At 42.4% G+C, this 17,175-nt stretch overlaps 1 protein-coding gene across 1 annotated transcript in view; it reads left to right on the forward strand.

Annotated features, from left to right (window-relative positions):
- slf2 (SMC5/6 complex localization factor 2) overlaps positions 1–17,175 on the forward strand; it is a 79,483-nt gene that overhangs the window by 9,720 nt on the left and 52,588 nt on the right. The window contains 2 exon segments of the mRNA XM_078413380.1: positions 11,534–11,577; positions 14,649–15,328. Of these exon segments, the coding sequence (XP_078269506.1) occupies positions 11,534–11,577; positions 14,649–15,328 (724 nt within the window).

Raw genomic sequence — 17,175 nt, forward strand, 5'->3', positions numbered from 1 at the left:
TGACTCTTGACTTGACTCGGATGTCCACTATTACCTTGAGGGTAGAGGGGGGAGTTTTCCTTCAAATCTCCTGTAATATTGTTTCCTCTCATCTTAAACCAATGCTGTCTTATTTTAAACACCTCAGCGACGAGGGGAAATAATTTGCTGTTCACTCGATCTATGCCTCATAGGTCAGGTCACCCCTCAGCTTCCTTCAATGAAGGCCATCAGGGAAAACAAACATAACCTATCCGGTTTCTTCCCATAACAAAAATCCTCTAATTCTGGTTTCTAAAGTGCTGGCTCGAAGGGCCGAATGGCCTACTCCTGCACCTATTGTCTATTGTCTATTGTTATAAAAAATTAGGTCTCTGCCCACACAGAGAGTGACTGGCACCGATTTGTGGAGAGTAATCTGGCATTGAAATCTATGAAACTACACATCAATAATGGCCTTCTCTGCATCTTAATTGCCACCTTTCCTTTTAGCTGCCCAGCTGCTCCAAAGTCCATTTGGTTGCAGACCTGTTATTTCTTTAGTGATTTCACTCATTGAAGTCGGGAAGTGATGGAGGCTGGGGGAACACACATATAGTCGAATTGCCGCCTCACAGCACCAGAGTTCCGGGTTCGATCCTGGCCTCGTGCACTGTCTGTGTGGAGTTTGTACGTTCTCCCTGTCCTCCAGATGCTCCAGTATGCTCCCACATCCCAAAGATGTACTCACTGTAGGTTAATTGAACTCTCGAAAATTTGTCCCTAGTATGTCGGAAGGAGTAAATGGGATAACAGCACGTCGGTGAACTAGTGGTGGCCTCAGTGGCAGAAGAGTCTGTTTCCATGTTGCATCTCTAAACTAAACTAAACACGCACACACTCCCCTCCTCTATCCCCTTGTCACCCTTTCTCCACCCTAGTCGTTCAACCAGTTACAGTTCACCATATTGTAAACCTCTTGAGATCATACCTCCCTGCCTGAGGTCATTTGTTGCTGGCCCTGATTGGTCTTTGCTCACCTCTAGCTCTTCCCCCCCCCCTTCTATGTTTCACATGGGATTTAAGAGACCTTTGGGTAGACATGCATATGCAGGGAATGGAGGGATATGGATTAAATACAGGTAGATAAGAGATGGTCTTGACATCATGTTTGGCACAGACATTGTGGGCCGAATGGCTTGTTCCTGTGCTATACTGTTCTAAGATGCAGAGAAAAGGTCGGAGAGGAAAGGGAAAGTCTGAGAAAAGCTGGAAGGTAGGAGAGAGCTCTTATATGAGTGGTATTGGTGATGATAATGAAACGACATTTTGTTAAATAGTTTTACCTGGCCCCCCAGAGTGATGCATTCAAACTGATATTTCTAGGATTATATTACTATGCTGCTTATTAAAAATACTCTGTTCGATTGGCCAGGGGATACATGGTTTTGAGTTGGAGGGAGTTGCTCAATTCGCTGCAGATGAAATACTATTCTGATCACTGTGAAATTTTGGGTAAGTGCATTATTGCTGGCTGGGTTCTATCACAGCTTCGAACATTGTTGTAACCCTAACCAAGTATGTTAATGCAGTTTTATGTGTATCATGAAACTTTAGACCCAACAATGATATTTGTTTAAGTGAAAGATGACATGCATTAGCTAATGTTCTGCAGCAAAATTTAAGTATAAGCTTGTGGATGTAGTTTAATATGGATAGGAAAAATGAATATCATTTAAATCCCTTTGAGTTTCAATTGAGAAATGAAGGATTGAAGTTTGGCTTTGAAATGACTAATTCTGAATTTAAAAGGTTGGTTTTAATTACAATTTATACCAGATTTCTTTTTTTCAGTAAACCTATTCTGGTTCGTAAATGGTTTAATCAATCAAATCTCAATACCAGAGGAATCCTACTTGTCTGTATCCATACATTGCAAGCAAATCTATTTGGATCAGCAGAGCTTAATTAACTGCAACCAATTTGATGAATAGATTGTAAGATTGTAGAGATTACCTTTTTTTTATTTTGAAGGGACAAGATTTCAGAAATGCCTACACACATTCATTTAATGAGCTTGTTCTGTTTTTTTTGATCTTGGTATAAATGGAAGGGATTGCCTGTCTTTAACCTGTTACGTCTGTGGATGTCATATATACCTACTGCCTGCTATGTATTAGAAAAATAACTGCAGATGCTCGTTCAAATCGAAGGTATCACAAATTGCTGGAGTAACTCAGCGGGTCAGGCAGCATCTCAGGCAGCTTCTCTCCTGAGATGCCGCCTGGCCCGCTGAGTTACTTCAGCATTTTGTGATACCCTGCTATGTATTGATTCCTGATTTGTATTCCAGTATGCCCACAATCACTGCTTTATTGGTGTACCCATCTAGTTATTTGGAGCTTGAAATGAATTCTGGCTGTTGTTTAGCCACAATGAACGTTGCAGTAAGAAGCTATTTGTGGTTTTGCAGTATGCACACTTTTTAGTCACTGGATAAAAATCCAAAGCAGAAGCTCTGCCGATTGCTTTCTTCCTTTCCAGCATCTCCTCCCAATCACCTTCCCCAGCTTAGAGATTTGTCTGCCAAGCTGTTTCTGGTCGGGACCCTTCCCAGACTAAGGAAGGGTTAATGTCTGAGAAAGGGTCCTGACCCGAAACATCACCTATCCATGTTGTCCAGCGATGCTGCCTGACCTGCTAAGTTACTCCAGTATTTTGTGTTTTTTCTTGGTAAACCAACATCTGCAGTTCCTTGTTTCCAAATATTTGTCTGTGTTACTAAAAAACATAATGTAACTATTTGTATGTTTGACACCAACTCTAAATATGATCTTATTTTAATCATCCAGTTAAATGACATAACACCTCAGATAATGAATGCTAAAATCATTAAAGGATCTCTGTTTTATGCTCATCTTTTGCCCACCCCTCTGAATGCACTTATCCCTTGAGTGTATTCTAAACCCATCTGTCTTACTCTCCCACCAGATTATCTTGTGTAAATGATGCAACCGTTTGCCATGCCTGATTCACGTTCAGTTGTAGCTTGTGTGAATGATGCAACCATTCGGCATGCCTAACTCCTGTTCAGTTGTAGCCTGTGTGAATGATGCAACCATTTGTCATGCCTAACTTCTTCCTGTTCAGTTGTAGTTTGTGTGAATGTTGTCATGCCTAACTCCTGTTCAGTTGTAGCCTGTGTGAATGATGCAACCATTTGTCATGCCTAACTCCTGTTGTAGCTTGTGTGAATGATGCACCCATTTGTCATGCCTAACTCCTGTTCAGTTGTAGCTTGTGTGAATGATGCACCCGTTTGTCATGCCTAACTCCTGTTCAGTTGTAGCTTGTGTGAATGATGCACCCGTTTGTCATGCCTAACTCCTGTTCAGTTGTAGCTTGTGTGAATGATGCAACAGTATGTTATGTTTATCACGCTCAATTCATGTTCAGTTGGTAAATTACTAATTACCTGCAAAATTGGTAAATTACAGAGTACGGGTACGTTAGTGATGCACTGCCAAAATGTCAGGGTGGCGGCAATATTACAGGTGACATTTTAAAAATGGACAAATTATATATATATTTAAAAAATGGATTGATATTCTACCTTTTACTATTGCTTCAATTCTGGATCATACTTTCAAAGGTATGTCTTTCTTGCCAAATGATTAATGCATTCTCAGAACAATTGGATGATTATTCCAAGACAACGGATGGTTCAGAGACTGAGTGTTGAAGCCTGTGATCATTTATCTAATTTTGAATCTGTTGGAATAAACAAGAAAGAGACTTGCTTTCCGAGTTCAAGATGATTTCTAAGTGGTTGTTTTCTGCCAATGCTGTCTTCCCTTTTGTTACACTGCTGTAGCAGCTGTAAACAAATAATTCCCAGAAGAACATTGTGCTAGCAAGTGATTGCAACATTGAAGATATTTTAGAGTATTAAAATATTTAATTTATTTCCTTTCAATGGATTCGTGCTGTGGAGTGTGCATGCTAACTTTATTAATACCTGGTACCTGATATCTCATGACTTCTATACCAGCTCTCCCCAAGTTGTGAACAATACATTGCAACAGAATTAGTGTAATTTAGAAGGGTGTTGTGTCTTGGATGTGCAGAGTAATGGAGCGTGAAGTATTTGTTGACATTCTAACGGTGGATTTTACAAGCAAGGATAAATATTATTGGAAATTCAATTTACTAGCTTTTTTTTGTCAACCATGCTTCAAAGAACTGGAAGCAATGCTATTGTTTGAGTACGGCTGCATGGGGTGGTAGGTTAAATGTGTGGGAAAGTACAGGTACTGGATTTGAGGTATTTTTGAGATGTTATGTATGTTTTGCAATATTGGTTGCAATATTAAGCATGTCAGGACCCCAGTGCTGTGTTATTTGCATTTGGGATAGTCAAATGTATCTTCCATTCTTGGTGTTTGGACAGATCTTTCTGTCTGACTCTTCAGGAAGATACAAGCAGAAATTTGAAATACGCCATGGGTCATCCGGCATCAGTTAGTAAAAATGTATCAGTATTAAGGGATTTAGAGCTATGATGGATGAGATGAGGAGGAGAAGTAAGCAGAAAGATCCTCATAGACACATTTATATCCTCAAGTCTGCACTGCCAGTCAGTGAAATTGTGGCCGATCCAATGGTATAGTTTAGAGACAGTGTGGAAACAGGTCATTTGGCCCACCAAGTCCACGCTGACCATCAATCATATGTTATCCCATTTTCGCAACCTACACACTAGGGGGAAATTACACAAGCCAAATTACCTGCAAATCTGCACGTCTTTAGAACATGGGAGGAAATTGGAGCACCTGGAGGAAACCTATGTGTTCATAGGGGAAACGAACTAACTCAGCAGAGACAGCGCTGGTTGTCAAGATTGAAGTTGGGTCTCTGGCGCTGTGAGGCAGCTGTTCTACTGCTGCACCACTGTGCTGGTGATCCCAAACTAGTGTCCCACTCATTTCCAAAATCCCTGATCCCATTGTCGTTCAAATATCTGTGCAGAAATCACAGATTATTATTCTAATTTATCCTTCCAAAATGGATAACCTCAGGTTTTGCAGCATTATATTCTGTCAGTTTAGATTCTTGCCTGTCCTATACCTATTTGAAAATCTCTAAGAGCCATGACTGCCCCTCAAGTCCGTCTTAATTGAGTGATTCTTTATTCCAAAGACTCACACACTCTGACCACGCTCTCATCCCACTGTTCCCATTGGGAAAGAGGTACAGGAGCTAGAGAACCATGACTTCCGGGTTCATGAACAGCTGCTTCCCATCAACCATCAAGCTCTTGAACAACCCTATCCACAATACCTCAGCACTGAACTACTATGAACTCTGCACTGCCAAGATTACACTATGTGCTTTGGCTTGCACAATCATGGTCTGGTTTACCAAGAATAACTGAATTTATTGTATATCTGTTTGTTGTGCTGTTGCTTTTAATGTGCCTGTAAAACTGCAGCAAGTAAGAATTTTGCTGGTCCTGTCTCAACACCTTGAAACGATCATATTCTTTGCTGTCAACATCACTAACAGGTATCTAAAGCAATCACAGCCTAACCTTTGTGTCTGTCTGTTTCATTTTAATAACGACAATGCTCTCTGTAATGTTTGGGACAAAGACCCATCATTTATTTATTTGCCTCTGTACTCCACAATTTGAGATTTGTAATAGAAAAAAAATCACATATGGTTAAAGTGCACACTGTCAGATTTTATGAAAGGGAGTATTTTTTATACATTTTGGTTTCACCATGTAGAAATTACAGCTCTGTTTATACATAGTCCCCCCATTTCAGGGCACCATAATGTTTGGGGCACATGAATTCACAGGCATTTGTAATTGCTCAGGTGTCTTTAATTGCCTCCTTAATGCAGGTATAAAAGAGCTCTCGGCACCTAGTCTTTCCTCCAGTCTTTCCATCACCTTTGGAAACTTTTATTGCTGTTTATCAACATGAGGACCAAAGTTGTGCCAATGAAATTCAAGGAAGCCATTATGAGACTGAGAAACAAGAATAAAACTGTTAGAGACATCAGCCAAACCTTAGGCTTACCAAAACCAACTGTTTGGAACATCATTAGACGAAAGAGAGCACTGGTGAGCTTACTAATCGCAAAGGAAGACCTCCACAGTTGATGACAGAAGAATTCTCTCCATAGTAAAAAAAAATCCCCAAACACCTGTCCGACAGATCAGAAACACTCTTCAGGAATCAGGTGTGGATTTGTCAATGACCACTGTCCGTAGAAGACTTCATGAATAGAAATACAGAGGCTACACTGCAAGATGCAAACCACTGGTTAACCGCAAAAATAGGATGACCAGGTTACAGTTTGCCAAGAAGTACTTAAAAGAGCAACCACAGTTCTGGAAAAAGGTCTTGTGGACAGATGAGACGAAGATTAACTTATATCAGAGTGATGGCAAGAGCAAAGTATAGAGGAGAGAAGGAACTGCCCAAAATCCAAAGCATACCTCTTCATCTGTGAAACACGGTGGTGGGGGTGTTATGGCCTTGGCATGTATGGCTGCTGAAGGTACCGGCTCACTTATCTTCATTGATGATACAACTGCTGATGGTAGTAGCATAATGAATTCCGAAGTGGAAAGACACATCCTATCTGCTCAAGTTTAAACAAATGCCTCAAAACGCATTGGCCGACGGTTCATTCTACAGCAAGACAATGATCCCAAACATACTGCTAAAGCAACAAAGGAGTTTTTCAAAGCTACAAAATGGTCAATTCTTGAGTGGCCAAGTCAGTCACCTGATCTGAACCCAATTGGGCATGCCTTTTATATGCTGATGAGAAAACTGAAGGGTACTAGCCCCCAAAACAAGCATAAGCTAAAGATGGCTGCAATACAGGCCTGACACGGCATCGCCAGAGAAGCCACCCAGCAACTGGTGAAGCAGCATCTAGGAAAGAGGGAATGGGTGACGTTTCGGATCGAGACCCTTCTTCAGACTGAAGGGTCTCGACCCGAAACGTCACCCATTCCCTCTCTCCTAGATGCTACCTGACCTGCTGAGTTACTCCAGTATTTTGTGATACCTTCCATTCATACCAGCATCTGCAGTTATTTTCCTACAGCAACTGGTGATGTCCATGAATCACAGACTTCAAGCAGTCATTGCATGCAAAAGATATGCAACAAAATACTAAACATGACTACTTTCTTTTACATGACATTGCTGTGTCCCAAACATGGGGGGACTAGGTATAAACACTGCTGTAATTTCCACATGGTGAAACCAAAATGTATAAAAATGGCCTTTATTAAAATCTGACAATGTGCACTTTAACCACATGTGATTTTTTTTTTCTATTACAAATCTCAAATTGTGGAGTACAGAAGGAAATAAATAAATGATGTCTTTGTCCCAAACATTATGGAAGGCAGTGATTAAAGGTTCAATCTCATTTCAGTAGTCAACTGCTTCATTCCAGGACTTACCCTGCTGAACATTCTCTGCATGTCTGCAAAGCAAGAATGCCCTTCCTTAAATATAAAGACAGAAATGCTCTCCATCATCTAAGACATTTCCATCAAAATTTCCTATTTTTATACTCCATATCCCATAATAAAGGCCAACTTTCCTAATCACTTGCTGTAACTATATGCCATTCCTCTGTTCACTTAGACCTCTTTCTTTGTACATCTATATTTTGTTGTTCCACTCCATTTAAATAATTTGTTTCATTTAAAAGAAAGTGTTTTTGGTAAACCAGCATCTGCAGTTCCTTGTGTCTCTCTCATTTTGTCAATGGTCCTTCCAAGACACGTAACTTCACAGCTTTGCTGCATCATGTTCTGTCAGCCCACTTCTTGCTTGTCCTATATCTATTTGCAGGCTGTGTGCCCTTCTTGTAACTTGTTAACTCAGCTACCTTTGTATCATCAGCAGATTTGGCAGTAGTACTCTCAGTGTCTTAGTCCAAGACATGAACATAGATTGTAAATAGTTAATGCTCCAACATTGATCTCTGTAACAACCCACTAGTTACCCATTGTCAATCCAAACATGAATGATATATTCAATGTTTTCTGTTAGTCAACCCCTATCCATACCACCATATTTTACCCTGAACCTCATCACAGGATTGACATTCAGACTCTCTTATTCTAACCCCAATGTTTAGATTGGAAGCAAGCGACTGCAGAACTGGAGCAAAACACAATCTGCTGGACAAATTCAGCAGCTCAGGCAGTATCTGTGGCAGCAAAGGCAAAATGGAGAGCGGTCCTGACCTCCCATCTACCTCATTGGAGACCGTTGAACTATCTTTAATTGGACTTCAATGTTATATCTTGTATTGAATGTAGTGCCCATTATCCTTTATCTGTGGACGGCTTGATTATATAGTCTTTTATATAGTCTTTTCTTGTAGTCTTTTCTTTGTGTAGAAAGGAACTGCAGATGCTGTTTTTTTTTAATTGAATATACAAACCGTGCAGGAATAACTCAGTAGGTCAGGCAGCATCTCTGGAGAAAAAGGATGGGTGACATTTCTGGATGCTGCCTGACCTGCTGAGTTATTCCAGCATTTTGTGTCCATCTATAGTTTTTTCTTTGACTGGATAGCACACAAACTAAAGTTTTTGTCACTGTACCTCGGTATATGTGACAATAAACTAAACATGGGGACAGTTGGCATTTCAGGCCATGAGCATGCAGATTTTTCCAGCGGTTTGTTTGAGGCCAGATTGGAGAATGAGTGTGTGAAGCTCTGTAGGATTTATTACAACCCTTCTGAAGTCGTGAATTAAGATGGTGAGGACTACCTTCTTCTCTCACTGTTTTCACATGGTGACTAAGCCATTTCTCATCATTGGTATTTGGTTAAAAAAAATTGCACAATGCCAAGGCGAGATAGTGTGCTGAAACGCCAGGGTTATCGTTCCAATGTCATGCGAGCTGTTTCCTTGATTTGAAGAGTTTTACAAGGAAATTAGGTGAAACGTCTGCTGTCAAGAGGGGACTTAAGTATATAAACATAGCACAAAAAGTAAGGAAATTTGTGTTTGGTAGATTATTTCTTTGTTGTAACAATGCTTCTTGGCAATAAATCTTATACCGTTGGAAAGCCTGTTTATTTCCCTTTTAAATGGTGCCACATTTGTAAGGAACATGCATTTGTGGGATGAGCAGCAGAGCTGAGTATATGGGTTGCGCCCATGAAAAATTTGCCAAATCTTCTCTGCCAATGCCAAACAGCTTATTCTGCTGTTGCTATTGACTCTTGTTTTGAGCTTCTGGTACCCCCAGGTGCTGACAATCAGGTGCCTGATTGGCACCTGATTAGCAGCATCTGTGAGCATGGGCCCTGCTACAGTGGTCAGTAGGTGTCTGCTCCAAGAATCGGCATGCCACGTTTGACTGATCTGGATAGGGCCCGTGCGATAGGGCAACTTCAAGCTGGTGTTCTGCAAAACCAAGTTGCGGCATTATTTGGAGTGAGCCCTAGTACCATCTCCAAAGTGAAGGCCAAGTTCCTTATAACGGGGGATGTCAGAGACAGGCCGCGAAGTGGGCGTCCCAAGAAGACGACACCTGAAGAAGACCATTTCCTCACCCTGTCAGCACTTAGGAACCGTAGGCTGTCTTCTACAGATTTGCAGTCAAGGTTTGCAGGACGATATTGCCGACGGCTCTCTGCCCAGACAATTCGGAACAGACTGCACGCAGCCAATCTCCGGTCTCATAGGGCTGCCAGGAGGCCTGCCATGACTGCCCTTCACCGTCAGGCCCATTTGCGCTGGTGTCAGCAACACGTGCACTGGAACCTGAACATGTGGAGGAACGTTATGTTCAGCGATGAGTCCAGATTCTGCCTACGGCAGTTGGATCATAGCGTCAAAGTGTGGAGAAGACGCGGAGAACGCTATGCTGATTGCTGCACCGATAGAGTAACATCTTTTGGTGGAGGCAGTGTGATGGTGTGGGGCGGCATCTCCCTCACTGGAAAAACGAGGCTTGTCATCATTGGAGGCAATCTCAATGCAGAGAGATATCGAGATGAGATTCTGCAACCAGTGGCAATCCCATATCCACAGTCTGGGACCGAACTCTATCCTCCAAGATGACAATGCTCGCCCCCACAGAGCAGGGTTTCTCAGAGACTACCTCCAGAATTTGGGAGTGAAGAGGATGGAATGGCTTGCCAGCAGTCCTGACCTCAACCCCATTGAACACTTGTGGGATCAGCTTGGGCGTGCTGTTCATGCCAGAGTGACCAACACAACCACGTTGGCTGACTTGTGACAAATGCTGGTTGAAGAATGGGATGCCATCCCACAACAGTGTGTGACCAGGCTGGTGACCAGCATGAGGAGGAGGTGCCAGGCTGTTGTGGCTGTGTATGGTTCTTCCACACGCTACTGAGGCTCCTGTTTATTAAATGAATAAATTGTTAAATTGCCAATATGTCTTGTTTCTTCAGACTTCAATCATCCAATCCACCAAACAACACCGAACAAGAGTCAATGGCAGAATAAGCTGTTTGGCATTGGCAGAGAAGATTTGGCAGATTTTTCATGGGCGCAACCCACATACTCAGCTCTGCTGCTCATCCCACAAATGCATGTTCCTTACAAATGTGGCACCATTTAAAAGGGAAATAAACAGGCTTTCCAACGGTATAAGATTTATTGCCAAGAAGCATTGTTACAACAAAGAAATAATCTACCAAACACAAATTTCCTTACTTTTTGTGCTATGTTTAGTTGTTTGTAAACATGATGCCCCATTTGAAAAGAAAGGATTTGTTTCAATTTGAGCTTTTTAACAAAGGAAAGAATTTATAATTGAAACTTTAATAGCAAGAAAGTAACTACATTGGTATCTTGATAAAACAGCCTTGGATAGAAACTGTTTGATTGAAATTTCAAATGTACTTCACAATACCAGCTTTCTCTAGATGCTGGATGTCAAAGGACATCCCTTTGTTTTGTATTTGTTCAGTGCTTCACTTATTCAAGGGCACTTATGCAGGTAAGTACTTTGAATGGGCTTGACATTGGCTGGACTTTTGTCAGCTAAACTTATTCCTTCTGTTCATTATGTTTAACAATCATTTCATCCTCATGTGAAGTGGGTGAAGAAAAGCACGCTAACACCCTCAGGATATTGTAGAAACAAAGAACTACAGGTGCTAGTTAATACACAAAATGGCACAAAGTGCTGGAGTAACTCAGCAGGTCAGGCAGCATCTCTGGAGAACATGGATAGGTGTAGTTTCGGGTCGGGACTCTTCAGACCACGTCTGAGTGTGAAGAACTGTCCCGACCCGAAAAGTCCCTTATTCATGTTCTCCAGAGGTGATGCTTGACTTGCTAATTTACTCCAGCATTTTGTGTCCAGCCGCTGGATATTTTTAACCAGGCTTAGGATAAAAATATTTTACATGTGTTGCGTTTTGCTGATGTAATAATGACCATACCGATTGACGAATTGTGATCTCAAACGTTTGACTTGTGATGTTGAACTTGTCATCAATAATTGATTCTAATTATTGTATATTCTTTTTGTATTTGCAGCAACCAGGTCATTACAAAGTTTTTCGCACCAGCTCCGGGCGCAGGTTGGTACTCTGAGTTTGTTTTAAAGATTTCACCTAGTATTTGGTCAAACAGCTATCAAACCGAAGTATAATGGAGAAATGTATAGGAAAATACTGCACATGGTGGTTTATACCGAAGATAGACACAAAATGCTGGAGTAACTCAATGGGCCAGGCAACATCTCCGGAGAAAAGGAATAGGTGACGTTTCGGGTCAAGCCCCTTCTTCAGACTGAGAGTTAGGGGAGAGGGAATGGAGAAGTGATGTTTTTAATAGCAGAGATATCAGGAAGTCTTGAATTGTGAAATACACTGTTCAAAACAAAAGTATTGCAAAACTTCCTTTTTGTTTAAGAATTCATTAGCTTTCTAAGTCTCAATAGTCAATAGTCAATAGTCGTTTATTTGTCACATACACATAAATGTGTAGTGAAATGAAACATTATCCGCAGTTGAACAATAGACCAATAAGAATAATCAATAAAAATGCAATAACACATACAATCACAAACTAACACCAAACAAAAATAAACATCCATCACAGTGAGTCTCCTCCAGTCACCTACTCACTGTGATGGAAGGCCACAATGTCTTTTCTCTTCCCCTGCCGTCTTGTCCCGCGGTCAGGCTGTTGGAGTTGCCACGTCGGGGCGGTCGGGGCTCCCGACATTGAAGCCCCCGCTGGGCGGTGAAAATCCCGCGGCCTATTTCAGGCCGCGCCGGACGGTGAAAGGTCCGCGGCGGGCCGACCCAAGCCCCGCGATTCGGGGTGGGCGAAGACGCTGCCTCTGTCGCTGCTGGAGCTCCCGATGTCGGCCCCCACCCAGGGGCCTGCGGGCTTCCGACGTCCACGCGGCCTGCGCCGGAGCCTCCGGAGACGAGTCGCAGCCGCTCCCGCAGCATCCGAAGGCGGCCAGCGCCGCAGGTGGTGAGTCCAGGCCACGGGCTCTGCGAACCAGAGCCCCAGGTGGTCCCAGGTGCATGGCCGATGGTAGGCCGCAACAGGAACAGGGACACAACACAGAAACAAAGGTCGCGTCTCCGTTCGGGAGAGAGAATTTTACAGTTCCCGTTCCCTCCCACCCCCCCCCCCCCCCCAAAACATAACATACAAACCCTACACCATATTAAAACTACAATTCAGACAAAAACAACAAAAAACACAAAAGACAGACGGACTGCAGGCAAGCCGCAGCTGCGACGGCAGCGCTGGCTCCTCCCTCACAATGGGCTTATTTACATTTTCCATTATCTTGCCCTTCCAATGAAATCCGATTTGATTTCTTGTCTCAAGAAAACAGTGATTGAAAAGACGAAACATCGCTTGCCCGAGACTGCTTAGGAAGGAACTGCAGATGCTGTTTTAAACCGAAGATAGACACGTAAGCTGGAGTAACTAGTCTCATTGTCTGTAATTCTTTCCACCTAGATCGACCACAGCTAACAATGGCCTGTCTCCCATATCATCATTATCTTTTTGCATATCTTTCATTCACTTGTTATACATCTCTCTACAGTGCCCTCCATAATGTTTGGGACAAACCCATCATTTATTTATTTGCCTCTGTACTCCACAATTTGAGATTTGTAATAGAAAAAAATCACATGTGGTTAAAGTGCATATTGTCAGATTTTAATAAAGGCCATTTTTGTACATTTTGGTTTCACCATGCAGCAGTGTATACATAGTCCCCCCATTTCAGGGCACCATAATGTTTGGGACACAGCAATGTCATGTAAATGAAAGTAGTCATGTTTAGTATTTTGTTGCATTTCCTTTGCATGCAATGACTGCTTGGATAGACTGAAGGAAAGACTAGGTGCTGAGAGCTCTCTTATACCTGCATTAAGGAGGCATTTAAACACACCTGAGCAATTACAAATGCCTGTGAATTCATGTGTCCAAAACATTATGGTGCCCTGAAATGGGGGGAACCATGTATAAACACAGCTGTAATTTCTACGTGGTGAAACCAAAATGTATTTTTAAAACCCTTTCATAAAATCTGACAATGTGCACTTTAACCACATGTGATTTTTAAAAAAATTACAAACCTTAAATTGTGGAGTACAGAGGCAAATAAATAAATGATGGGTCTTTGTCCCAAACATTATGGAGGGCATTGTGTATCGCAGTCTCTATTTCTTGTTTCCCTTTCCCCTCGCTTTCAGTCTGAAGAAGGGTCTCGACCTGAAATGTCACCTATTCCTTTTCTCCAGAGATGCTGTCTGACCCGCTGAGTTACTCCAGCTTTTTGTGTCTATCCTGCCCTCGAGAGTCAACTATGATTTAGTGGTAGTACAGTGGCCTTGGTCTCAACATTTACTGCATCTTCAGACTGAGCAATTTGCCCTTAACATTAGTCCATTGGCAGTTGTAGCTGACTGGGCCCTCGCTCCATGAATTTCCCTTCCCATTATTATTGCCTTGCCTCTTTCGTGCTTTAAGATTTTATTTGAAATGTAGTTGTTTAATACAAAGTGACCAAACCCTTGGTTAATGTGTCAGCCTTTTGTCAGATCATCCCCTTGTAAAGAGCCATGTTGTGATTTTATATTAAGCTGGAAAGAGTGCAGAAAAGTTTTACGATGATGTTGCGGCCAGGGCTTTATTCCTTGGAACACAGGAGGATGAGGGGTAATCTTATATGGGTATATAAGATATAAGATTATGAGGGAAATAGACAGCCTTATCCCCAAAGCAGGGGGAAAATGAACCAGGGGATATCGATTTACGGTGAGAGGAGAAAGATTTAGGAGCCTGAGGGACAACATTTTCCACACAGTGGATATGTGGAACGAGCTGCCAGGGCAGGTAGTTGAGGCAGGTACTTTAAAAACATTTAAAAGACATGACAGGTACGGGTTAGGAAAGGTTTAGCGGGATATGGGCCAAATGCGGACAGGTGGTACTCATGTAGATGGGCTATCTTGGTCAGGATGGGCTGATGGGCCTGTTTCCGTGCTGTATGTCCCATGACATAAAAAATTATGTTTTTTGTCAACAATTGTTTCTCCTTGCGGTTGTGACCACTTTTAGTGCATTCATTTTTGTTGGTTCCTTATCCTCCTTATTGTTTCTGTGCCACTAGGAAATGACAGAATAATTTTGGGCTCACCACAAAATGGTGGCACAGATGGCACTTCCAAACCACAGCATGCTGAATCACCTCAGAAACATGGGAGCAAGACGCCTTCATTTAAATCCAAAAGATCTATCCGTTTGCCCTCTCCTCGGAGAAGTCCAGTGCTAGAGGCTTTTATGAAAGGTGTCTTAAAGTCGGAGAAAAGAACAAATATGGGCGGTGTAGTTAAATGCCAGGTTACTCAGCACCCTGGTTCTCCACGAGTGATAGTGCGAAGACTGTTTTTGCCTTCAAGTCAATATCCTTCGGAAGGTGATATACTTAAGGACCAAGGAAAAAATGTTAAACAATCTTCTAATACTGAAGAATCCTCGGCAAAGCAGAACAATTTGCATTCCAAATGCAGTACAGATGACTATAGAAGAACAGCTTTGTGGCACCAGTCTCTCCCCAGTCGGTTTCCAGCACCAGCTTCACTGGATGTTTTGAAGTATTCTGATGACACAAGCAATGCAGAGCATACCCCTTGGTACATGAGACCTCGATTATCTCCAAGAAGGCTTCAACATCAGCCTGGATTATTCAATAATAATTTTCAGAATACCCTTCAAGCTTATAAGAGGGCACGGGAGTTGAGGAAAATCAGGTTGCAAAAAGGAAAGCATTCTTATTCTTCACCGAATCAGGCAAGTAACCAGCATCTTTGTGCTGTCCCCTCCGTGTTGCTGTGCATGCAATCTTTTTTCACTCTGAATGCAATCTTTGTGCCTGTCATGATTGTAACAGATTATAGCTAAGTAATAGATGTGAAACCTATGTTACGACAAACTGATGAATGTAATTTACAGTACGGATATCTGAATTAGATGACAATAGACAATAGGTGCAGGAGGAGGCCATTCGGCCTTTCAAGCCAGCACCACCATTCAATGTGATCATGGCTGATCATTCTCAATCAGTACCCCGTTCCTGCCTTCTCCCCATACCCCCTGACTCCGCTATTCTTAAGAGCTCTATCAAGCTCTCTCTTGAATGCATTCAGAATTGGCCTCGACTGCCTTCTGAGGCAGAGAATTCCACAGATTTACAACTCTCTGACTGAAAATGTTTTTCCTCATCTCCGTTCTAAATGGCCTACCCCTTACTCTTAAACTGTGGCTCCTGGTTCTGGACTCCCCCAACATTGGGAACATGTTTCCTGCCTCTAACATGTCCAACCCCTTAATAATCTTATATGTTTCGATAAGATCCCCTCTCATCCTTCTAAATTCCAGTGTATACAAGCCTAGTCGCTCCAGTCTTTCAACATATGACAGTCCCGCCATTCTGGGAATTAACCTAGTAAACCTATGCTGCACGCCCTCAATAGCAAGAATATCCTTCCTCAAATTTGGAGACCAAAACTGCACACAGTACTCCAGGTGCGGTTTCACTAGGGCCCTGTACAACTGCGGAAGGACCTCTTTGCTCCTATACTCAACTCCTCTTGTTATGAAGGCAAACATTCCATTGGCTTTCTTCACTGCCTGCTGTACCTGCATGCTTCCTTTCAGTGACTGATACATTCGGACACCCAGATCTCATTGTACGTCCCCTTTTCCTAACTTGACACCATTCAGATAATAATCTGCCTTCCTATTCTTACCACCAAAGTGGATAACTTCACACTTATCCACATTAAACTGCATCTGCCATGCATCCGTCCACTCACACAACCTGTCCAAGTCACCCTGCAACATCATAGCATCTTCCTCACAGTTCACACTATCACCCAGCTTTGTATCATCTGCAAATTTGCTAATGGTACTTTTAATCCCTTCATCCAAGTCATTAATGTATATTGTAAATAGCTGCAGTCCCAGTACTGAGCCTTGTGGTGCCCCACTAGTCACTGCCTGCCATTCTGAAAGGGACCCATTTATCCCCACTCTTTGCTTTCTGTCTGTCAACCAATTTTCTATCCAAGTCAGCACCTTACCCCCAATACCATGTGCTCTAATTTTCCCCACTAGTCTATGTGGGACCTTGTCGAAGGCTTTCTGAAAGTCGAGGTACACCACATCCACCGGCTCTCCCTGTCAATTTTCCTAGTTGCATCCTCAAAAAATTCCAGAAGATTAGTCAAGCATGATTTCCCCTTCATAAATCCATGCTGACTCGGAACGATCCTGTTACTACTATCCAAATGCTCTGCAATTTCGTCTTTTATAATTGACTCCAGCATTTTCCCCACCACTGATGTCAGACTAACTGGTCTATAATTTCCCGTTTTCTCTCTCCCTCCTTTCTTAAAAAGTGGGATAACATTAGCTACCCTCCAATCCACAGGAACTGATCCTGAATCTATAGAACATTGGAAAATGATCACCAATGCGCCCACAATTTCTAGAGCCACCTCCTTAAGTACCCTGGGATGCAGACCATCAGGCCCTGGGGATTTATCAGCCTTCAGTCCCATCAGTCTACCCAACACCATTTCCTGCCTAATGTGAATCTCCTTCAGTTCCTCTGTCACCCTAGGATCTCTGGCCAC

Source organism: Rhinoraja longicauda, chromosome 16 (genome assembly GCF_053455715.1).
Source record: "Rhinoraja longicauda isolate Sanriku21f chromosome 16, sRhiLon1.1, whole genome shotgun sequence".
NCBI lineage: Eukaryota > Metazoa > Chordata > Chondrichthyes > Rajiformes > Arhynchobatidae > Rhinoraja > Rhinoraja longicauda.